Source organism: Populus alba, chromosome 7 (assembly GCF_005239225.2).
Source record: "Populus alba chromosome 7, ASM523922v2, whole genome shotgun sequence".
Lineage (NCBI taxonomy): Eukaryota > Viridiplantae > Streptophyta > Magnoliopsida > Malpighiales > Salicaceae > Populus > Populus alba.
This window is the reverse complement of record NC_133290.1, coordinates 4,179,993-4,203,868: the sequence shown is the minus strand read 5'-3', so window position 1 is coordinate 4,203,868 and position 23,876 is coordinate 4,179,993. Positions and strand designations below refer to the sequence as shown.

Genomic DNA, 23,876 nt, shown 5'->3' with positions numbered 1-23,876 from the left:
CTCATATGAACTATAAAATATTTTAATTAGCCTAACTAGAATGACCTCTAAAGTGGTCCAATTGTCCTAATTAGCATCTTATATACCAATTCTCATTTGGACTTAGGATCAATGCTCTCATGCTCGGGTTAGAACACCTAAACCTAATTTCCTTCATCTACCCTTTTATGTAGTTAGTACTTAGCATAAAATGCTAATGTGACCTTACTATAGTGGTGCTATATAATGGTGTTAAGGCATTCTATGCTAGAGTATTGCCCATCTAAAACAATCCTTTCTTAATCAATAGTGTAACTACCAACCATTAAAGATCATGGACAATTTCTCATATATACTAATTCTCCATGCAAGTTGATATCTTTTATTGGTATAAAAACACCTATTAAACACTAGGCAAGAGTTATTTCATCCATTTCAAACATATATACATGCATTACTTCTTTTTTTCCCCACAACACCAACATTTATCATCTTCTTTAATACATATTACTTATTTCTTTTATGACTATATTTCTTATATAACTTAACTAACTTAAGCATGAGAGATTCTTCAAATTTTACAAGAGACTTTGTTTTGTAAGTGTGTATGAGATTTCGGTGCATCTCTTTTCTTTCAACTTTACAACCCATTTATCCAGCATTGAAAAACCTAAATTCAACGAGGTCTGCTTCCAGCCTTTGATCTTTCTTAATCTCAATTTAAAGAGAAAAAAAAGAATAAATGGTTTTGCTTTTCAAGTCTTTGTTTTTGTAAAAGAGATAAACACTTCAAAGAACATGATGGGTATATAGCCTATGGTTAGTTGTTGTTGTTTTTTTTTTTTTTTCAAATGAGTATAATAAGATAGGCTAGACTATCCTGATGGGTAAAATATGCTAGGTCTTCTAATTTTTTTGTTAAGTAATTTGATTATAGATAATCAATTCCATTTACATATTCTTTTTATGAAAAGAAACTCTTTTCAAAAAATGATTATCACTTATCTTAAGAAGAAAACCATGAGAATGAACGTCTATGCTAATTAAATCCATACATAAATATAATTAGACTATGAAAGATTATATATATATATATATATATATATATATATATTTTTTTTTTTTTTTGATAACAATTGACTAAACCACACACCATATATTCCAAATTAATTGAGCATAAAATTTAAAAATAGAGATAATTAAAAAAAAAAAACCTTCTCTAGTTTGATTTTTTTTGTTTGATATGACTTAAAAAAATGAATTTGATTTTGAATCATAATTTAAAAAAATAACTTATGTTAAAAGTGACTTTAAGTTAAAAATATGTTTAATAAAAATGATTCAAAACAATTTTTTTAAAAGAAAAAGTTATTTTATAATTCAAAAGTTAGAAAAATTAAATTAGATTTTGACTTAATTTTATAATAAAGTTAAAAGTTATTTTTAACTAGATATAATAATAAACTCTTTAAATAAAAAATTAAATTAATTTGGAAAGTTAATACCAAATAAAAAAAAATAAGACAGGGGATCAATTTGTAATTAACCGATCTACTTATGAAATTCTTCTCTGTATTTTGTGAAACGATCAAAAGCTGAAACTAATAATGGTGCACAATGCCTACGATTCCTTCGAGCTCCTCACAAATTCCCCTAACAAAATCGACGCAATCGAATCCTACGGTTCAAAACTTCTGGTTGCTTGTTCCGATGGAGCTCTCAGAATCTACGCTCCAGAATCCACAATCTCCGACAAATCTCCACCGCTTGATTACCATAACCACGGTGATCAACTGCGAAAGGAACCGTACGCACTGGAGAGAACCGTAAACGGATTCTCTAAAAAGCCGATTCTGTCAATGAAAGTATTGGCTTCAAGAGAACTGCTTCTATCGCTCTCTGAGTCTATCGCGTTTCATAGATTGCCTAATTTGGAGACTATTGCGGTGCTTACTAAAGCTAAAGGTGCTAATGTGTTTGATTGGGATGACAAGCGAGGGTTTTTGTGCTTCGCCAGGCAAAAGAGAGTCTGTATTTTTAGACATGACGGTAATTAGTTCAAAATTTGGTGTATTTTTTGGTTGTTAACTAATTGATTTGAACTGATTTTGTCTTGTTATAAATAATAATGAAAGCGATAGAAATAAGGATAATCTAGCAGTTTGCATTTTTTTTTGGTTATTTTCGAGGATTGTAGTGGTAAATGTTAGTGAAAGCAATGGAAACTAGGAGAATTTAGTAATTTTTGGAGTTAATATAATTAATTAAAAACTCGGTGTTGTTTTGGATGATTATATTGTTATTTGATAATTAAGGTTTTAATAATGGTGTAATTGATTTGAATCGCTATTTAGATTGTGGGGTGATTGACATTATCAACTTTGATTTTGATTGTTGATGTCGAGGTGGTAATTAGTTATTTTGATGTTACTTTGTGCTCGTTGGGCTTGAATCGATAGTTTAAAGTTGATATTAGGTTATTTGGATTGCAAATGGAGTTACATGGTTATCTTTGTTTCTTTCATTTCTAATCAAGTAATGGGACGATTTATCATTAAATGCATTTTGAAATTATATTATGTTATGATAAATCAGTATTTTGTTTTCAAGTGGAGCTAATTATAGTGTTAAAAATGATCGGAACAAATGTTTCTTTGTTATTAAATGATTGGAAAAACAAAATTATAAAGTTAATATTAGGTTATCTTGATTGTGAATGGAGTTGTGATACTACATTTGAATTTGATATTGTGATAAACTACATTTGAGTTTGATATTGTGATAATCAGGTGTTTAATATATTTTTTTTCTTGTTTGTTTTTTTGGTGGAGCTGAATTTTGAGCTTATTTTTCAGGAGGAAGGGGATTTGTGGAGGTGAAAGATTTTGGAGTTTCAGATACAGTGAAGTCAATGTCATGGTGTGGTGAGAACATTTGTATGGGGATTAGAAAGGAATATTGGATATTGAATGCAACAAACGGTGCATTGAGTCAGGTTTTTCCTTCTGGAAGACTAGCTCCTCCATTAGTGGTATCTCTTCCTTCCAGGGAGCTTCTTCTTTGGAAGGTACTCTGTCTCTCTGCTGCTGACACTTGCATAGTTTTATTTGGCTTGCCTTTGTTAATAGGAACTGTTTAATTAATTCATTTCTGCCTTTTAGTTTCTTAATTCATTAGTAAATTATGTGCTTTTTTGGTGACTTGATACCCCTGCTGATTTGAAAAATTAGTATTCTTTTCATGTTGAGCACTGGAGGAAAAAGATCAAAGTTAGATAGCTTGTTTTGGGGTTTGCCTGCTTGATTTCTTTAATCTCCTTCCCAGGCCAACTTTTACGAACTATTTAAACTGGAACATAATTGTTGTGGTATTTTCAGAAAAGATACCGATGACATGTCACTTTCTTTGGAAACTTGGTATGTGACAGATGATGGACTTTCATCTATGATGAGCTATGTGCTGCAAGAACACCTGTGCATAATGTAATCACAATGGTTAAAAACTGCATAGGTTGCATTAGTATTCCTTACAGAAATATTAAATGGCTGTTGAAGGTTTTCAATGTGGTCAAGAGTTACAGATATAACTCTTAATATGCATGTCCGGAGCATATTGGCTATTCTCCCTTATGCTATTTATTTGTCTTCTCTTCCCACACAACATGAATGAAGCAAGAAACTCTTGTTTTTGTTGCTACATCAGGATAACATTGGTGTCTTTGTGGACCAAAATGGCAAGCATCTCCAAGCAGAGAAATTATGTTGGTCAGAGGCCCCTTCTGTTGTTGTCATTCAGAAGTCCTATGCAATTGCTCTGCTACCAAGACGGATTGAGGTACCTTAACCATATGCCACACCCAAAATTAAAAGGGAAAACCCTCCCTCTCGTTTCTATCTATGTGGTTGTGCATTTGGTTAGAATTTGCTATTAATGTTTACAGATCCGGTCTCTTCGAGTTCCATATTCATTGATACAAGCTGTTGTTCTTCAAAATGTTCGCCATCTTATTGAAAGCAACAATGCGATAATTGTTGCATTAAGCAATTCTGTTTGTGCGCTGTTCCCTGTTCCTCTTGGTGCACAGGTATTCCCTATTCCTGTTTGTAAGTTTGTTGATTTGCTATCTTTGAGTTGTAGTAAAGACATGGAAGGCACACCTTCTCATCTATTGAGTTCACAATTTGACTGTTTTTAAGATTTCAAACAAAATGTACATTACATTTCTCTTTGCACAATACCCATGTCTGTAATTGAATTATGCCTTTTGCTGTAACCTTCACATAAGAACCTAAAAAATTACTAGGAAGTGGTACTTCAGACACAGAACTAAGGGCAGTATTATGGTGCAGATTGTACAATTGACAGCATCTGGAAATTTTGAGGAAGCCTTGGCCTTGTGCAAGCTGCTTCCACCAGAAGATTCAAATCTTCGAGCTGCTAAGGAGGGGTCAATTCACATAAGGTGAATGTTCCACTTAGGCTTTTAAAATAGGCATTAGAATAATGCTAGTTGTACCACTTTTAGTCTTACATTTTATTTGAATAAGCTAATGTCATCGCCTTTCAGATACGCTCATTATCTTTTTGATAATGGGAGCTACGAGGAGGCTATGGAACAGTTTTTAGCATCCCAAGTTGATATCACCTACGTGCTTTCTTTATATCCATCTATTGTTCTCCCCAAAACATCTATGGTTCCAGAACCCGAGAAGCTAATTGACATGTCTCCAGATGTTCCATATCTCTCAAGAGGTTCCTCTGGGTTGTCTGATGATATGGAATCCTCACCTGATTTTGATGAGCATTCAGCACTTGAATCCAAGAAGATGAGCCATAACACTCTCAAGGCTTTAATCAAGTACTTGCAGAAAAGAAGATATAGCATAATTGAAAAGGCCACTGCTGAGGTAACAGACGAGGTTGTTTTAGACGCTGTTGGAGATAATTATGGAGCTTATGACTCTGGTAGATTTAAGAAATCCAGCAAGGTAATACCTGGCTTTTATTTCTTCATTTTTATGTGATTTTGGTGTTATTCTGCTCTAAATAGGTATGAAGTTCAAATACATGGACCTTAAACAAGGGTTATGTATCAGTCCTTTGTTTCAGAGAACTAACTACTGGCTCCTTCATATAGAGAAACTAATCTATGAAAATTGTCTGTGCGCGCGTGCATAGCTGTGTTTGGATGGGTGGGGGCTGGGTGACTGAGTAGGAGAGGCACGAGAGCCTTGAGCATGTTTATTGATGTTTTACAGAGATCGAATGCCTACATAACATATGGTGTTTATCTGTTGTCTATTATTTGGTTTTTCATGCCAATCAACATTTATTATTTTCACCAATATACTTGTCAAAGCAAGTCTTGGTGCCATGGCTACTTACTGATTTTAAGTTTATAACCTCATATTGTATTTGGTCCCCCAGGGTCGTGGTAACATTACCTTTAACTCAGGTGCCAGGGAAATGGCAGCAATATTGGACACAGCTCTTCTTCAGGCTGTTCTTCTTACAGGGCAGACTTCAGCAGCCTTAGAATTACTGAAGGGTGTTAACTACTGTGACCTAAAAATATGTGAGGAGATTCTTCAGAAATGGAATCATTATAGTGCTTTACTAGAACTCTACAAATGCAATGGCATGCACCGTGAAGCTCTTAAACTTCTGCATCAATTAGTTGAAGAGTCAAACCAGTCGCAGCCCGAGCTCAACCCCAAGTTCAAGCCTGAGTCTATTATTGAATATCTCAAGGTAGGATCTCTCATTTGGTTTGTAGCTTTGGTGCTGTTTTTTTGTTTTACTGGTGAAACTAGAAAATAGCATGGAAACATAAGATTGGATCAACTGCATAAAAGAATTTGACAAAATATGGTGTTTCGTGGCACTGATATGTAAAAGTATATATATGGCTGCCAAACTTATTAGACACGATGTTTTTTCTCATTTTATCGTGCCAGCATATTCCTTCACATGGGTTTGACAACTAATTCAACTTTATGTATCCACTAAAACTGTTCCCTGGCATCTAGGTTTTCACAAAAAATTCTCTCCTGGTCTTAAATATTTCTGTGTCTTGGCATATTAATATTACTATTTTTTTTGTGCTTTTAACCATTTGTAACGACACAAGTAGTTTTGATGTTTTGTTGCTGGAATATCATGAAAGCAATTTTATGTAGTTTCTTTCTTTAAATAGATTACTACTTCACTGAATGAGTTAAATCTACAACCTTTACATGTTTGATTCTGAATAAGTTCTGATGGATTTCTACATGCAGCCTTTGTGTGGGACTGATCCCATGCTTGTCTTGGAGTTTTCGATGCTTGTTCTTGAAAGCTGTCCTACACAAACTATTGAGCTATTTTTGTCCGGGAATATTCCTGCAGACTTGGTCAACTCTTATTTGAAGCAGCATGCTCCATGCATGCAAGGCAGATATTTAGAACTTATGCTTGCAATGGATGAAAATGGGATCTCTGGAAACCTGCAAAATGAAATGGTGAAGTCTTGCATTTATGTCATATCATTTTTCTTATTCATTCTAATTGACTTGGCAAAACAGATAGTGCTGCCAGCCTCATGTTCTTAGGATGGGTACTAGCAATGATGCTGCTAATTTTACGATCATTAGTAGTATTTACTTGTCAATTTTATGTGCTACAGGTGCAAATCTATCTCTTGGAAGTACTTGATTGGCATGCAGAGTTGAATGCTCAAGAAAAATGGGATGAAAAGGCTTATTCGCCATCGCGGAAGAAGTTATTGTCTGCTTTGGAGAGCATCTCAGGGTATAACCCAGAATCTTTGTTGAAATGTCTTCCAGCAGATGCATTATTTGAAGAGCGTGCACTTTTGTTGGGAAAAATGAACCAGCATGAGCTTGCCTTATCTCTATATGTTCACAAGGTATTCAGTATTAAAGATCATCTGTATGTTCCTTGTTCATACATACATATAATGTGATTCTTCATTATTTTTATCGTTAGTGGTTGAAAAAGTTACCCAACCTCAACTCATTTTGGATTTGAGGCTTTGTTGAGTCGAGGTTAGTTCTTACAAGTTCTTTTACCTTTCCAGCTTCATGTTCCTGATCTGGCATTATCCTACTGCGACCGTGTCTACGTGCCTGCAGCTCATCCACCATCTGTAAAATCATCTGGCAATATATACCTAACTCTCTTGCAAATTTACCTCAATCCCCAGAAGACAACCAAGAATTTTGAAAAGCGAATAACAAATCTAGTATCCCCACAGAATACTAACATTCCCAAGATAAGTTCTGGGACCCTGGTTAAAGCTAAAGGAGGTCGTGCTACAAAGAAAATTGCTGCTATAGAGGGTGCAGAAGACATACGAGTCAGTCTTAGTGGCACTGACAGTAGCAGGAGTGATGGAGATGCAGATGAATTTGGTGAGGAAGGGGGTTCTACTATTATGCTTGATGAGGTCCTTGATCTGTTGAGCAAAAGGTGGGACAGAATCAATGGAGCTCAGGCCCTCAAACTCTTACCAAAAGAAACTAAATTACAGGTACTTAATATTTGGCAATAACATACAGACCTTGAACAATTCCATCTTGATCTTCCCATTAATATTTATTTGCTTTAATTCCTTTGCAGAACTTGCTTCCCTTTCTTGGACCTCTTCTGAAAAAATCCAGTGAAGCATACAGGAATCTCTCAGTAATCAAAAGCTTGAGGCAGAGTGAGAACCTGCAGGTATCCACTGTATAATGCATACACATTCAACTGGGGGAACATGTTAGTATAAGTTATTTGCACCAGGAATCCTAACCAATCACAGTATTTCTATAAGAAGATTTAATAGCTTGAAGGAAAGGATTATTTATGAAACACGAGAGTAGCACTAAGAATTATGGCATTTAGCTTGCACTGATCGTAACTTCTGTCATAGAGGCCATATTTATGATGGGGTAACCCTTTTGTATCAGTACTCACTAGTATGGCTGTTGAAAAGAAAAACATAATTGACACGGAAAAAAATCTGTTCAATAATTATCAAACCATCAATTTGCACAACTTCTGTGCAAGATTCAATAATTCCTTGCAATTTACAGTACACCAAGTTTTATAGCAAAGTTCACTGTAAGAGGCAAGTTCAATTATCTTCAAACTGAAGCTAATATGACTAAAACATTTCATTCTTGAATCAAAGTGATTGTCTTGTCTTGATATATACCTTAGGTGAGTATTTTTTATGCATTCATAAGCCCCCCCCCCCCCCCACCCCTCTTACATAAATATAATTTTTTTTTCTTCCAATTGGTACATTTTTCTTTGCTGGTGTGCTTTGCACAACTATCTGTACCCATTCTATTTTCCTCACAAATTATCATGTATACAGGTGAAGGATGAAATGTATAATCGTAGGAAAACAGTAGTCAAGATTACCAGTGATACTACATGCGCGCTTTGCAACAAGAAAATCGGGACGAGTGTTTTTGCGGTCTACCCCAATGGTCAAACAATTGTTCACTTTGTTTGCTTTAAGGATTCGCAGAGCATGAAAGCTGTGGCTAAGGGCTCAGCTCTAAGGAAGAGATGAGGTATTTTTTCAGTGGCTAAATAAAATATTCCTTTTCGACCGAAGCTTGGGAATGACAGTTTCTTTTGATCAGTTTGAGCACATCTAAGCTTATTGTTGGTCTTCTCCTGCCGGTGATTTGAAACTGCAATGGCAGCATTCAGGTGTTTGGACGGTGACTTCTCATCCGGTTGGTAATATTTTATGTCGTGAATGTAGATAAGTGTAAATCTCCGGCGGCTTGCAATTCAAAGGGCTTGAGATGATTCATATTTATTGACTGGAGTATTGTGATTGATTGAGGGTGTCTTGTTGTAAAAAAGCTTGTGAAAATAGCCGCATAATATTTCTGTTTGTTAGTGAGAGGCTTGAGACCATGTAAAGATATTTTTCCCGATCACCTGAAACATGGCAGCGTTGTGTAACTTTGACAGTGCGTATTTGTTGAATGGTCTGTTTTTGTTTCTTTCTTTACGCCGTCGTCTGGGAGTTTTGCTTGGATAAGGGGAGACAATATGATAATGATAGCACCGTGTAATTTTCCTTGATCTGTTTTCTTTCTTCTCTCCTGTGCTTGGCAAGTGAAATTATGTAGCAAAAATAGAATTTCAATGGCAAGAAAACAAAATATCGTGAATTTCCTTGTTTAACAAAGATGGCATTGATCACAAAGAATTGCGATTTAAGCCAGCAGGCAACCTTTGGGGCTTGGCAGCAAAGCGATAAACAGCAACACCAATCCTAGACCCTTCACAGGGACTATCCACATGAACAACCTCAACATTAAAAACCTTCTTGGCCCTCTTAAAAAACACAGAATCCTTCTTCCACCTCCTCAAATGAGCCATAACAAAGACCATCTTTTTACCCTCACCCAGCATCAACAAACGCAGTGTTTTAAGCAAAGGCTCGTAAAGGTAATCGTAATAGACGACGTCGGATGCCAACACAAGATCAAACTCCCTCCCCACTGCCTCCACGTCAGCATCCTCTCCCCACCTTAGAGCTGCCACAGTTACAGCCCCACCTCGTGAAGCCAACACGTCAGCGTTAGCATCCACGTTGAATTGCAAGTTGGGTATCACGTGAGGCAAGTCTGTGACCGTGACCTTGGCACCAAGCGTCACAGCTGCGGCAATTCCTACAATCCCAGTACCTGACCCCAGTTCAAGAATCTTAAGATCCCCATGAGTAGAACCGTTGGATATTGTATCAAGAATTGGTGATAAAGGGCTGGTGCTGTGGTTGTCGAGGAGAGTGAAGAGAGTTGTAGCTGCTGGCCAGAGCTGGAAGGAGAGACCTTGTGATGGGAGTTGTCTGATCATCACCGTTGACTTGATCGAATGGATGTAATGCTGCTGTACTTCCTGTGCTGGTGTGTCATGTTGTAGTTTAGAGAATCCGTTTTGCTTGTCTGGTAGGAGGATCTTGATGGGGTCTAAGTCATCTTCAGAGTCTTCTTCTTGCTGCTGAGGAGTTGCCATGCGCCGTCAAGGCAGAAGCTTTCACTTTCCTTGAAGTGTCGCTGCTTGATAAATTAGGGCTTTGACTTTGAAAAGGTTGTTTATATACATGTTGGCTATGCGTTGGTGAATTTTCTTTCGTGCCCTACGTCTTGTTTTGCCAACAAACTTCTGATATGGATTATACTGTGGAGAGAGGCTGATATTGATTTTTCACCTTCATATTTATTACTAATTTTCGAAAATAGATTATTATCCAGAGTTTCTTTAATAATTCTATCTGTTAAAGGAAAGTGTGATGCTGCATTTATTTGGTATTGTGTTTTAAAAGGAATTTTAAAAAAATAATTTATTTTAAATTAATTTTTTAAATATTTTTATATCATTTTGACATGTTAATATTAAAAATAAAATTTAAAAAATAAAAAAAAATTATTTATATACCTTTCTAATAAAAAATACTTAAAAAAAACTACCATATTACCATTAAACTTTTATTAGATATTCAAACTCTCTCTCTCTCTCCTTGTACTGTGGATAAGCTTAAGGTATTTTTTTAAAGATTTTTATTAATTTTCTAGTGAAAAGAGATTTATCTTTGTTTAATTTCTTTTAAAATCTTCATAATAATATACAAAGATGATAATTTAATCCTACTCCCTCTACCTCAACCATTTTGCCCTCTTCTAAACATGCTTTAATAATTTTTTTTTATAGGTTATACTATGAATTTTATAATTTAATAAACTTTATTATAAAACTTGTAAGGTAAATTCTACAAAATCAGCTGTAGTAAAACTCATCTTTCTTTTTATTTGTGCGCGCGCGCACATTTTAATTTTATTTATAAACGCGCATTTTAATTTTATTTATAACTTATTTTCTAATCAACTTTGAACACACAAGTCTATTCAAATTAATTTATATAATGTACCATCATAAATCAAATTTATAGTTTAATAACTATATAAAATTTTAGTCAAATTCAAATCTCTAAAATTTTAGTCAAATTTATAGTGTAATTTGTAGCAAATACTAACTGTTTAGTATTCCTAATAGTGTGGGGAGAAAGAAAATAATATATGATTCTTAGTTAAATTAGTATATAAAAATTTAGTCAAATTCTAAATATGATTTTCTAATCTAATTGGATTTTAAACAATAGTTATCAGACCCAGCTTGGTGGGTCAATTCAGATGACCCGGGACCTTGATCGAGCCTATTTTATTAAAAATCCGGGCCTGCAATTAGCCTAGAAAAACTAGTTAACCCACTAGGTCAACCCGAAACCCGGGTGACCCATTTTGTTTTAAAATGTGTTTTTTTTATCTAGCCAAAGATTCCCTTTTCATATTTTTTTAGTTGGTTATTAACCCATTTCAAAGTTCATTATATAATTATTAGAAGAATATTTTATTTCAATTTGAAATTTGAAGTGGGTTAGTATGTATATTCTATATTTACAAGAAAAAAATTATGTTTTTTTTTCAATGTGGGATAAAAATCTTTTGAAATAATCTTTTAAACTTTATTATTTACAACATATATAGCATATATTTACATGGATTGCTTCTTAATTTTTTTATATTAAATATTAAAACCTCAAATATTGTTTTTTAATTTTTTAGGTTGATCCGGGTCAACCCATGTAACCCGGAACCTCATCCATTGGCCGGGTCAACCTTCAAGCCGGGTTTGATAACTATATTTTAAACATATGGTTTTTTAGTCTTTTTCATAAATATAATCTCTATTCTAATTGATATATGCAAATTGAAATAGTATATAGGAATTTAAGCAAATTCAAATTTAAAATTTCAATCATTTTCATGAAAACAATCTCGACTTGAGATTTTTGTGAACCTAAAATATATTTTTAAATAATTATTTCCCAAGAGAATATTAGCAAAAAATTAACATTATAAAGAGTGCAAATTAACTGTATAAAACATTAAATAATTTTAACATTTAGATTAAAGCTAATATACAATATCGAGATAAAAAAATATTTTTAAAATAACTATGTTAAAACAATTATATTTATTTAATTTTATTATGTTCATGAACAAGCTTGGACTTGATCAAAAAATAACAAACCAAGCTTACATTAACTTTATTTTTAAACTCGAAATTATTCAAACTTGGTTTAATTTTATGAACCAATCTTAAATATCATGTACTCAGACTAGACTAAGCTTGTTTACGGTGGTTGTGAAGAGCTTGTATAGTAGTGTGGTTGTTGTTTCTTTTCAAATAACTTTTCTTGTCAAAATATATGTCAATGATTTTTTTTTAATTATTTTTAATATCAGCATATCAAAATAATTTAAAAACACTAAAAATATATTAATTTGAAATTAATAAAAAAATAAAAATATTTTTAAAACACAAAAAAATCAGGCAGTTGGAGCTGCTGCTTCCTCTGTGGTATAGATTATTTATATTCCCATATCAAAGCCGGGCAAAGAAGAAAGGAAATATTCACTCTAACCGCTTGCGAAATATTTCATCATTGTAATCAGGAACCTCTGTGGTCTGTAGTATGATTCCTTTTGTTCTTTGTGATTTTTTTTTACAGCACTCTATAATTTCTTATAAGATCTCTACAGATTAAAACTAATCCAACACATCCATGGAAATTGATCACATGCTAAACTTTCTTCTTCTTCTTCTTCTTCTTCTCTCTCTCTGTTTTTTTTTTAATATATAATCACATCAAAAGCAAACAATAACAAATCATATAGGTGAATCTCTAACAAATTAAATATTAAATAGTAAAATTTTAAAAAAAACATAGATAAAAAAAACAAAGGAAAAAAAACACTATTGCAGTGAATAGTGTTATGTGAGGTGGTGGATAATAAAAACACCACATGTTTTAGTTTTTGTTAACTAGATTTATAGCCTGCGCTTTGTCGCGGGTTGGGCAAATTGTTTTTCACCATGAAAAAAGAATGTCAAGAAAAAAAAATCGAAGACTTGAGTCACCGATTCAATTGATAATTTAAATAATATGATTAAAAAAAAAACAACAACAATAAATAAATAGACCAAAAAAATAACAACAAAAAAAAGTTTTAAAGAACCCTATCTAAGCCAATCTAGATTTTGAAACAACTCAATGATGAAGGTCAATTTTTTTTTTAAAAAAAAGACAACAAAAAAAAAAACTCAAGTTTAACTAGGTTAATTTAAAAACTTTGTGATCATGGATGTAAGATCGGGTAATCTCATAGAAAAAAGCATAGAAAAATTAACGTTTAAACACCATTTCCTAATAAATCAAAATGAGAACAAGATAACTTCAAAAGAAAAAAGAAAAAAGGTGAAGCTCAATCTCTAGCAAATAAAAAATTGAAGGATAAAATTAAAGAAAATAATAATTTAAAAAGGTAAAAAAACTGGATTCAAGCCCACTTGGGTCAAGATGCAAAATCTCTGACCCACCCGTTATACCTGAGTGAACGTGTTCGGAAGAAAATTAAATAATATCATGAAGCTCAATCATCGAATCACTTAATGTTGAAGGAAAAAAATTAAAGAAAAAATAGAATTTAAAAAGGTAAAAAAACTTGATTCAAGCTCACTTGGGTCAAGATACAAAATCTCTGACCCACCCGAGATACCTTGGTGAACGTGTTTGGAAGAAAATTGAATAATATCATGAAGTTTAATCATCAAATAACCTAATGTTGAAAAGAAAATTAAAAAAAAAAAAATTTAAAAACAATGGAAAAAAATATAAGTTAACTTGGGTTAAATCACAAACCCTATGAACATGGAAATCGTGAAATCCTTGAACCAAGTTCAATAAAAAAACTTAATTATCAACTAATTTAATTTTGAAGGATTAAATCATGAAAAAAAAATACTAATGTAGAAAACTTGCTTAAAAAAAAAGATAGCAATAAAAAAATATTGCTTACAAACTCAAACCATGAATATCCTCTAAAAAGTTTTGAAGTCACTTCTTCTCTAGTTGTGTCTAAAGTTATAAAATCAGACTCGACAATGGATTTGACTATGTTTATTTGTTTAGAGGGTTTTCAAGAGATTTTACCTCCTCCTATAATAAATACTAGCTATTTGACCTGGGTTCTGTCATTGATCAATTTTTTTTTTCCAGTAAAAAAATTGAACATGCAAACTTTTCTTACATGTTTTTTTACGTAAAAACAATTTCTAAATATAAATCAGAAGGTCTATGCACACATATAATTAAATAAATCAAGAACTATTTGTGTAAATAGATGAAAAAAAATCATTAATGATAACTAAAAACAAAAAAAATAAAATTAAGAGAGACGTAGATCAAGATATTAAATCTCGCAATGCAAGCCATTTACCCAGATGTGTTTAATGAATTTATTTATTAAAATTAATTAATTTATTAAATCAAATAATTATAAAAACCGACATACAAATAAAACTTATTGAATAAAATAAAATAAAAACATGTAAGGTTGCTTATATTAGAAATGTTATCCAAAATACATATTTTTTTATTTTAAAAAAATAAAGTTCATCTATATAAAATGTAAAAAAAAAATATAGATGAATCACAATAACCTCTTAAAAAATTAAATACATACAAAATAATTAAAATTAATCTCTATTTTAAAAAAAAATGCTAAATAAGCCCAAAAAATTCTAGAGAAGAGGTATTAATTAAAATATAAATTAGAAATTATTAAGAAAAAGACATAAAAAGGTATTACTTTAAAACAAAAAAATTACAATGAAAAAAGAAAAAAAAATAGACAATGCATTATTAGACTTGATAAGCCAAGTCAAACGTCTGGCCCATTAAGGTAGGCTTGCATGCAAATCTTTAGTTTTTTAAGTTAATGGGATGGATGATAAGTTGTTGATCCAAAATTATTTTGAAAAAAAATAAAATAGACAACGCTTTGTTTGAAATTCCCCTTATTTTGGTTATTATGGTGGCTGAAAAATCAAGATTCTTGTTTTTTTTTGTTTTTGCTTTGAAATCCAATTTTCAACACAAAAAACCTAGAAAAAAAAACACTAAACAACTTCATAAACCCATAAATACCCATAAAACTTTTTCATTTAAGAACACTTATGATGTCCTTTCAATGATCATTTCCAATATTACTTTCTAAAGTAAAAGAGATTAACTTTCTAAAATAGGGTTTATCGTGGGTTAATTGTGATGTAAAAGAGGCTCGTGAAGGAGATTAACTTTCTAAAGTAGCCATGAGTGCAATTATACAATAAACTCTAACGCTATAATAGAGCAAGGAAGAGGCTTGAGAGAGAGAAAACATTTTTGTTACACACACGCTAACTTGGCTAGTACGTACTAGTGAGCTTTTGTATAATTTACCTTATATATATATATATATATATATATATATATATATATATTACTAACAATAGAATATAACTGGATCTAAAGTTATATTTGATGATATTGCTTCAATAATACTGTTACTTAGAATTCCTTCTTTTTAGTGTCCAAAACCTCTGTTTATTGTCTCTCATGACAAAGGAAAGTAGAAAAGCAACGAATTTCAAGTCTCTTCATCCTCGCAGCATCTCTGTATTACTATTTAGCATATATTCATTGGTTTGTACCCAAGCCAAGTACCAAGTTCTTGTACATGTAACCAAGGTTTGCAAAAGTTGGTCATGCAAGCTTTAGTGGGTGTTTGTTTACGCGGTAGCTTCTGCTTTTAAAGCTAATTGTGTAAACCAAGCGTTTGGTAACATAAAAAAACTGTTTTTTATTTGGTGGGTCCCATAATTTTTTCCATCAAACCAGGGTTTTGCAAAAATAGCTAAGAGCTGCTTCTCTCCTGCTGTTTCTCTTTATTTACCTGTGTACTGTTCGTAACGGTGCTTATTGCAGGTGATGACAGGTGAATTAAATTCACCTTAGCACTGTTCACTCAAGAAGTGAACAGTGCCCAAGTGAATTATAGTTCACCTGTAATGCAAGAAGCATTAACCTGTCATTGTTCACTATTCACGTGAGCATAATTCATTGGACCACGTCCGACCCGGTAAATTTTTTTTAATTTTTTTAAAATTATGTTTTACTCAAAAAAATAATATTTAATAACACTACGTAAATTAAAAGAATATCACATGATGTAGTATTTGTGGAATTTAATCACAATTCTAATTTTATTTCTGATGATATTTTACCTGATTTTGTTGTACGCTCAAAAAACCATGGAACCTATAGTTCTTATCGGATGAATTTTGTACGTAATGGAATTACAAATAGTTTAATGGAATAATAAATAATATTTTATATAAAGTATTATTTATTTCATGATGTAATAGGAGTAATTAATTCTATAATATTTAAATTTAAAATCATCAATATTAATATATATATTTTTTAAAATTATTTTATAACCTCAATTTCAAAAACATTCTTAACCAAACACATTAAACTACTTTTTCTTCAATTTCAATTTCAACCACAGTTTTAACTAAACACCTATTTTTTTAAACTAACCTCAACTAAACACCTAAAATAATTTTTTTTAAACCATAATCATAACAGCTACCGCAATGCCAAACACACTCAAGCTGGTCAGCATCTCTTTTTCTTTGCTTTCTGTGACAACAAAACGCAGCAACTCAAATCTTATGACACCTTACCCGAAATCTACTGCAAAAGTTTTTTCTTATAAGACTTGTTTCACTATCTATTTTAAGAGATTTTTTTATATATAGAAATATCCACGTACATTTACTTTTCATCTTACAATCGAGAGAACTAGTTCCCAGTATTGTTGACGAAAAGATGACAATGCTCAAGAAATTGCCTGAAAAAGTCTTAAATTTGTGGAACAAATGGGAGATTCGAGGAATGCTTTTAGTTAGTCTCTTACTACAAATCATCCTCATTATATTTGGTTCCCGAAGAAAGTACATTGCAAGAAGCTGGGCCAGGATTTTTGTTTGGTGTGCATACCTATCAGCCGACTTGGTGGCGACTGTTGCACTGGGTATTTTATCTAGGAGCCAAGGCGATTCAGCAGGAGACTGTTCAAATAAAGCAAACAATTTAATCCAGGTATTTTGGGCTCCTTTTCTGCTCCTACACCTTGGTGGCCCAGACACAATCACTGCATACTCGATTGAAGATAACGAGTTGTGGTTAAGGCACTTACTTGGTCTTGCAGTCCAGGTCGGAGTGGCTTTGCAGGTCTTCTCAAGGTCTTGGGGTAGCAGTATCCTCGCATTCATAGCGATCCCAATGCTCATTGTTGGCATTATAAGGTACGCAGAGAGGACCTGGGTGCTCAGGTCTTCATGCTCCAAGAGCTTGAAAAACACCTTTCTCTCAAAATTTCGACCATTTTACCCATTAAGGGCAACAGAAACTCTTCAACGAGCTCTCGGGGGAAATTATCTTCGTCAAGCATATACCTTCTTCGATATATCCATGTTTATGATGCAGGATCTTGTCCCTGGCATTCCTGCACTAATGAACAGCCAGTTGCTGATTTCCTCAAATTCAGCAGATGATGCCTTCAAGGTGGTAGAAGTTGAGCTTGGATTAATATATGATATATTTTATACTAAAGCGCCCTTGATTTACTCCTTTGTCGGAATCATTTTTCGCTCTATCAGCTTTCTACTCTTTTTCACTGCGTTTATTACCTTTCAAGTCATGATTGACAAGCATGCCTACTCAACAATCGACATTACAATTACGTATTTATTGTTTGCGGGCTCCGCTTTTCACGAGATTTATGCCTTTTCATGCCTTGTTTTCCCTGACTGGACAATGATTTGGTTGATTGATGAAGGAGGGAACACCCTAACTAGAGCTATTTATTCTCTGATAACGAAGTTAACTAGAAGCAAGAGGTGGTCGAGATCCATAGCACAACATAACCTGATAAGCTTTTGCATTGAAAACAAGCCACTTAAATATTGTTTGGAATTGCTCGGAATCCTTGAAATGACGAGGCAGGTGTATGTGAATCGTGAAGATATGAATGTTGGACTGCGGAATTCTATTTTCGGACACCTTCAAAAGAAATGCGAGAAGATCAAGGAGAATTTTAATTTCATTGATACAAATTTCAGAAGGAAAATAATTGGTCATAGAGGAGATGGTGTGCTGGAAAGAGAGGGACAATTACATGACTTCAAGTGGTGTACAACTGAAGTAGAATTCAGCCGGAGCCTTCTTGTCTGGCACCAACAGATATTTGCTATTTTGCTGATAAAGATGCAAATAATAATGTCCCTTCAGACTGTGAAACAAGCAAATGCTTGTCTGAATACATGATGTATCTTCTGGTGGCGAGACCAAATATGCTCCCTAAAGGAATCGGAGATATAGAGAAGGGATATCTAGATACTTGCCAGGACCTGGAGCTTTTAGGAAAAGTCATTGAAACAGGCGAGAAGGCACCGAGTAAGAAGGATGTTGTCGATACAATACTGCTCCGCATTGAATCATACACTGCAGCTGAGAGTGACTTTCTGAGCGACTGGAGAACAACCAAGTCAGTGCTAGATGGTGGATATTGGCTCGCCAGGCAACTGCGGTCATGGGGACTCGAGAAGCGATGGAGGACGATAAATGAAGTTTGGATAGAAATGCTTGCTTATGCTGCAGCTCATTGCCCATGGAAAGAACATGCCTAGCAACTGAGGAGAGGTGGAGAGCTACTCACTCATGTCAGCTTTCTTATGCTACATCTTGGTTTGAGCGAACGCTATGAATACTTCCGATTTGAAGACGTCCAAGTTCTTAGTTGTTGGAATTTGACGGCGGTAAGTATTCCTAAAATTAATAAAAAATAATTATTACTACAACTTCAAATAATACCTAAATAATTAGTATTGAAAAAATATTTGCTTTTTTTAACCGATGACTACATGAATTTCTAACATCAAATTCAATGATGTTTGATTGCAATTTTCAACAAGAAAGGAGGAGCAACGGCAATGTTCGTTGGCTATATTAAGGTATGAGCTAGGAAACGCAGGCATGTCAGTGTCGAGTGCTGATGAGGTATGATGCTAATTTCCTTTATACTCGTTCTTTTTCTCAAGTAGATTGCATAATGGAAAAGTGCATAATCAATTATTTATTTGATCATCGTCTGTTTACTTCCACGCAACACCCAAGTCATTTTAAAAATATAGAAATTATATATAAATATATATCATTGAAAAAAAAGAATTAAAAAAAAACGTTAATGTCATCTTTATTAAATATAAAACATTTTGCTCATAATAATTTGGTGTATGAGAAAATATAAAAAAATAACATTTTATGGTTTTATTTTTCTTACTTGAAATCACTGGATTTAAAATCAATAATTATATTTGAAATATGATCGATTAAAGTTTTTTAAAAATACGCGAGTGTTCAAATTCAAAAATAAGAACGAGAAGAAAGAATTGGCGGCTTGTAAAAAGAAAAAAGAAAAAGGAAATATTCTATATTGTTGACTTTATCTTTACTGACATGTATACATGTTAGCTTTACCTCAGAATTTAGCATTGTTTTGCTGTAAAGCCATATCGAATCTCCTTTTTGCTATGAAATAGTAGCTAACTTCTTCTTGTTTTTTATTTATTTATTTGAATATTGGGTGAAGGATATTTTTACCCTTATAAATTATCAATGTTCCACTTCCATTTCAAAACTTTAAAATATTTCAATGTTGCCCTCTAACAACTTTTTATTATTGTAAACATTTTTTATGTCATATGTATTCATGTTGTGTTGTTTTATTTACAAGAAATACCTTTAAGCTCCTTTCTTGTTCTTGCTAATTTACACTCAACTGGTATCAGGAAATTAGTCAAATTACATCTCTATGTTGAAGTGAAAAATGAATTGAAGCTCATGAGACTCCTTTTTTGTATTTTTAAATAAGAATAAAGTTCTGCAGACATTAATCAAATATCAACTAATTACTCAGAGTTTCAACATTGCTATATATTTTGAAGGAGGTGAAAGAACTTAAGAAAGCCTTGTCAGATAAAGACCGGGAGCTCGAGCTGGCGAGGTCTCTCTTAGCTGCATCAACTCAGCAGCAGCAAAATACTGGTGCATTCCCAGAAGGTTCATCAGCAAAAAGTGATGATCAAAGGACTAGCCAATCTTCATCAAATAATGGGCATATCAGTTTAAGACTTCAGAAATAGGAGGTAGCTCTTGTTTTGCGTTATTTATGTGAATTAATTGAAATTAATAAGGGCATGCAAATCGCTAATTAAATGCCTTCTAGGGAAAAATATGAGAAAAACATCTGTGTTCATTATATCATCAGGTGAAGGAACATAAATACTGATTTACTATATATAACGTCCTAATTGATGCTGAGAAACTGGCAATTCTTTTTTCATTTTGCTGCAATCTCTTGAGAAGGAAGATATGGAGATCCCACTTACATCTTGTTGATCGGATATTTAGGATAAATAATCAGTTTTCTTGAATTAAAATGAGTCCAATTTTATTGATCAGTTCATGTAAAAATCTGAAGAAATTGTGCTTGAGAATGATGCCACTTGGAGTGAGATTGCATTCTTTTCTGGCTTCTAACTGGGAGATTTTTTTTCCCCGTTAGTTATTGCTACCACCTTCTTATTTTGTTATTACTAGCTATTTAATCTGAGCGTGTTCTGTCATGGATTTTTTTTTTTTAAAAAAAAGGGATATGTAAGCTTTTTTTATGCGTTGTTTACGTTAAAAAAAAATTAAAGTGTAAATTTAAAATATTATATAAGTATTTAATTAAATATATTGATAATTATTTATGTGACTAAATAAATAAAAATTCAATAACAATAATTAAAAATAAAATAAAAAAATTAAGAGATAAATATAGATCAAGATACTTAATTTTATAATAAAAAAATATTTACTCAATTGTACTATATTTATTCATTAAAAAAAATAATAGTCTTATCTAATTTAGAAGCTGAATACAGAGCTATATAAATTGCCATGATTGAAATATTAGATGGAGGAGTTGGGCTAGAAATGAGAGAGAGTTTACTACTTTTATTTTCTATTCTTTTAATCAATACATTTGGAATAAAAAATTTTGATTTAGTTAGAATTCTGTTAATATTATAAAGAAGAAAGGCTGCAAATTGCTGATGTGCAGTGTACGTATACCCTAATTTGAAAAATACAACTTAAAAAACTCCTTGCTTTGGGAATTAAGTTTTTAAACCATTATCTAGAAAAATCTCAATAAATTTATTCTTGATTCGGTCCAATAAATCAACCCAATAAGATTCAAAATCTAGCTTGTGTTGGCCTAGTAAAAAACCCTGATTATTTTTTTTTTTATGAAAACAATAGGGATTTGAATCTTTTTTCAAAAATTAAATTAATCTGAGTGTCACCTGAGTCGGTCTACCTGACAATGGACCTAGGCCTTGGACTTGAACCAGATCCACCTCGGATCGATTCTTATAACTACGAATAAAACATTTCTTCTGGATCTACTAGCAAATTTCCATTCGAGAAGGACTGAAGGAGACATAGATAATAACACAAGATACATACAGCTAACAGGGAGCGAGAGAAGATAACCCAAAAGCTGGAAACACCGGAACTAGGAATCATCAGGAGGCACAAGATATTGAGAAAGCAAGCATGATAAAAGCGGTGCTGGTGATTAACACCCAAGGCAAACCTCGCCTTACCAAATTCTACGATTTTTTGGTAACAATTTATTTCTTTAACAAACTTTCTTTCATAAAGATTCACGAACAAATTATAAAAAAATTGTTTCTTTGATGATGTCAGACTGTAGAGAAGCAGCAAGAGCTTATACGCGGTGTATTTGGAGGTTGAGATTGATCTGATCACTTTTGTTTTTTTTTTTTGCTCCTGTTGATGATTGTGTCATTTCTGATTCTGGGTTTTGATTTTTATGTGCCATAGTGTTATGTAGTAGAGCTGAGAAAGTTAGCAATTTCATGGAGGCTGATTCAATCTTCGGCCCGGTAAATTTTCTTATTTTGTTTCATTTCTGAATTTTGATATGATTTGATTGCGGTTGGTTGTCTTTGCATTTGGGGATTTCTATGATTTTTCTGTTCTATGTGGGCAGGATAGTCGTCTTGTGTACAAACATTATGCAACATTGTACTTTGTCTTTGTGTTTGATAGTTCTGAGAATGAGCTTGCGATGCTTGATCTCATACAAGGTACTACTACCTTCACTAATCATGATTGAATGATATGAAAAAAATGGATTATTGCAAAATGACTTATTGCTAGCTGTTATCAAGTGGAAGGTAGATGGTAGAGAGGCTGATGGATTTTGAGAATTTTGGAGTATTGAATGAACCAATGATTTAGCTGCGAGAAAGATGCAAGGAGGCGGGCTGAATGGCATTGGAATTGTATAGAATTGAACTTTGGTATTGATAATTGTTTGATAGAGGCAAAAACACTTGAGGAAAACTGGATGTTTCAATATATCAAAAACCATCAACTGATTTAACTGCATTTTTTGTTCATTTGGTTGGCGGCTTTACGGTTTATGGTCTGAAGATTTATTGTCATTTGAAGTGGATTTTTTTCTTATATTTAGCACTTGAAACAGCACAGTCGACAACTTTTAGGACCCTTTTTAGATTGATGATAGCTTTTGCTATCCTTTTAACCTGCATTATGAAGGACAAAAGATTAAGCTTATTGGTCGTGTTCTTCTCACAAATATAAGTGCTTCCTTTATTTTATTGCTAACATTCCTTTTGTGTTTTATGCTTATGTAAACCCTCCTGCCTTTCAGTTTTTGTAGAAACATTGGACAAGTGCTTCAGGAATGTATGCGAGCTTGACATTGTGTTCAATTACAGCAAGGTATGTGGATTCCCCATTTCTTCTTAGCTTTTTTGTTACGCCGATAGTGCTGTGGGATTTAGGTTTTCAACTTCTAAATAGGATAAAGAAAATTACTCAACCGACATTATTGCATATTTATTTCACTACCCACAGGATAGGAGGGCATGCATTTCAGAGATTTAATTGCCAATTGCTTGTGGAAATCTCCAACATCGAATCAGTTGACTATTTTTTTAGGAGTTTTCACTTGATCATATAACCTGAAGTTCTTAATGTTCGATTTGCCAGTAGTATAGATGGAAATATTTTCCATTGAAACTAAGCTTTCATCTTTCTTTTGCAGCTCCATGCTATTATAGATGAGATAATTTCTGGAGGTCAAGTGTTGGAAACAAGTTCTATAGAAGTTATGAGAGCCGTTGAAGAAATATCAAAGTCCTCCCTCCCTCCCTCCCTCATGTGTGTACTGTTATTGTCCATGGCTACGATGAGTTAATGGATTATATCTAAATTGATGCAGGTTAGAAGCAGCCTCAAATTCCATCTCATTAGTCCCCAAAACAGTTTCTGGTTGGCGGAGCCGGTAATACATTATCTAGAACGATGTTGGAATAACGATCGATGGACTCTTCAAAATGTTATGGCAGTCAAACATTTTTGATGCAAGCTCATGCAGTAAACGGAGTTTGATGCACTAGCAATTCTTTCAATGCTAAACAGAGATTTAGATTCTATAATCTAGATTTGTGGCTAACTAATTCGGTAAAAATTGGATGCTCAAGGCTAGCCATCGGAAAATCTTTATATTGCTGCTGTTTGTTCTATGATATTTCCCGTTTGTGATTTCCGAACATTCTTGCATTGAAATAGGCCTTGGAACAGCCGGGGAAACCCCTACTTTTTTAACTGTTGATTCAGGAAGAGCCACAGATCTTAATTGCTAAGCTGCTTATGAGCTTGTTGTCTAGGCTTTGAAACAATTCCAAGGATAAAGTTATTTTAAGGAAATAAGAGAAAGAAAACAGATCAATCATCAAGAAACAAAAGTTCTTTTATATGATGTTAT

General features: G+C 33.0%; 4 protein-coding genes across 5 annotated transcripts; 3 read left to right on the top strand and 1 right to left on the bottom strand.

Moving 5' to 3' along the window:
- Positions 1 to 1,545: 1,545 nt before the first annotated feature.
- Positions 1,546 to 8,837, top strand: LOC118063307 (vacuolar sorting protein 39). Of its 2 annotated transcripts, XM_035077320.2 has the most exons (13): positions 1,546 to 2,028; positions 2,835 to 3,046; positions 3,682 to 3,813; positions 3,920 to 4,063; positions 4,329 to 4,441; positions 4,547 to 4,967; positions 5,407 to 5,730; positions 6,258 to 6,479; positions 6,644 to 6,886; positions 7,058 to 7,510; positions 7,600 to 7,698; positions 8,345 to 8,546; positions 8,619 to 8,837. In XM_035077320.2, the coding sequence occupies exons 1-12, from the start codon at positions 1,587 to 1,589 to the stop codon at positions 8,543 to 8,545; spliced, it is 3,006 nt and encodes a 1,001-aa protein (XP_034933211.1). In that variant the 5' UTR covers positions 1,546 to 1,586; the 3' UTR covers position 8,546; positions 8,619 to 8,837. The 2 variants fall into 2 exon arrangements, with proteins under 2 accessions (XP_034933211.1, XP_073266556.1); XM_073410455.1 differs by having other exon boundaries at positions 8,345 to 8,837.
- Positions 8,838 to 9,136: 299 nt separating this feature from the next.
- On the bottom strand, positions 9,137 to 10,161 carry LOC118063309 (uncharacterized). Its single transcript, XM_035077322.2, has one exon. It carries the CDS (start codon positions 10,006 to 10,008, stop codon positions 9,190 to 9,192), a length of 819 nt encoding a protein of 272 aa, XP_034933213.1. The 5' UTR covers positions 10,009 to 10,161; the 3' UTR covers positions 9,137 to 9,189.
- Positions 10,162 to 16,771: 6,610 nt separating this feature from the next.
- Positions 16,772 to 18,271, top strand: LOC140955808 (uncharacterized). Its single transcript, XM_073410529.1, has one exon. The coding sequence runs from the start codon at positions 16,772 to 16,774 to the stop codon at positions 18,269 to 18,271; it is 1,500 nt and encodes a 499-aa protein (XP_073266630.1).
- Positions 18,272 to 21,372: 3,101 nt separating this feature from the next.
- On the top strand, positions 21,373 to 23,754 carry LOC118063312 (AP-3 complex subunit sigma). Its single transcript, XM_035077326.2, has 7 exons — positions 21,373 to 21,679; positions 21,764 to 21,806; positions 21,902 to 21,963; positions 22,071 to 22,167; positions 22,758 to 22,828; positions 23,154 to 23,245; positions 23,331 to 23,754. The coding sequence occupies exons 1-7, from the start codon at positions 21,611 to 21,613 to the stop codon at positions 23,395 to 23,397; spliced, it is 501 nt and encodes a 166-aa protein (XP_034933217.1). The 5' UTR covers positions 21,373 to 21,610; the 3' UTR covers positions 23,398 to 23,754.
- Positions 23,755 to 23,876: the final 122 nt, after the last annotated feature.

Coding starts and splice junctions, on each gene's coding strand:
- LOC140955808 (XM_073410529.1), top strand. CDS start 16,772: ATGACAATGCTCAAGAAATTGCCTGAAAAAGTCTTAAATTTGTGGAAC.
- LOC118063312 (XM_035077326.2), top strand. CDS start 21,611: ATGATAAAAGCGGTGCTGGTGATTAACACCCAAGGCAAACCTCGCCTT. Junction 21,680..21,763: donor CCAAATTCTACGATTTTTTG/GTAACAATTTAT, acceptor TGATGATGTCAG/ACTGTAGAGAAGCAGCAAGA. Junction 23,246..23,330: donor GCCGTTGAAGAAATATCAAA/GTCCTCCCTCCC, acceptor AAATTGATGCAG/GTTAGAAGCAGCCTCAAATT.
- LOC118063309 (XM_035077322.2), bottom strand. CDS start 10,008: ATGGCAACTCCTCAGCAGCAAGAAGAAGACTCTGAAGATGACTTAGAC.
- LOC118063307 (XM_035077320.2), top strand. CDS start 1,587: ATGGTGCACAATGCCTACGATTCCTTCGAGCTCCTCACAAATTCCCCT. Junction 4,442..4,546: donor GAGGGGTCAATTCACATAAG/GTGAATGTTCCA, acceptor ATCGCCTTTCAG/ATACGCTCATTATCTTTTTG. Junction 6,887..7,057: donor TATCTCTATATGTTCACAAG/GTATTCAGTATT, acceptor TTACCTTTCCAG/CTTCATGTTCCTGATCTGGC.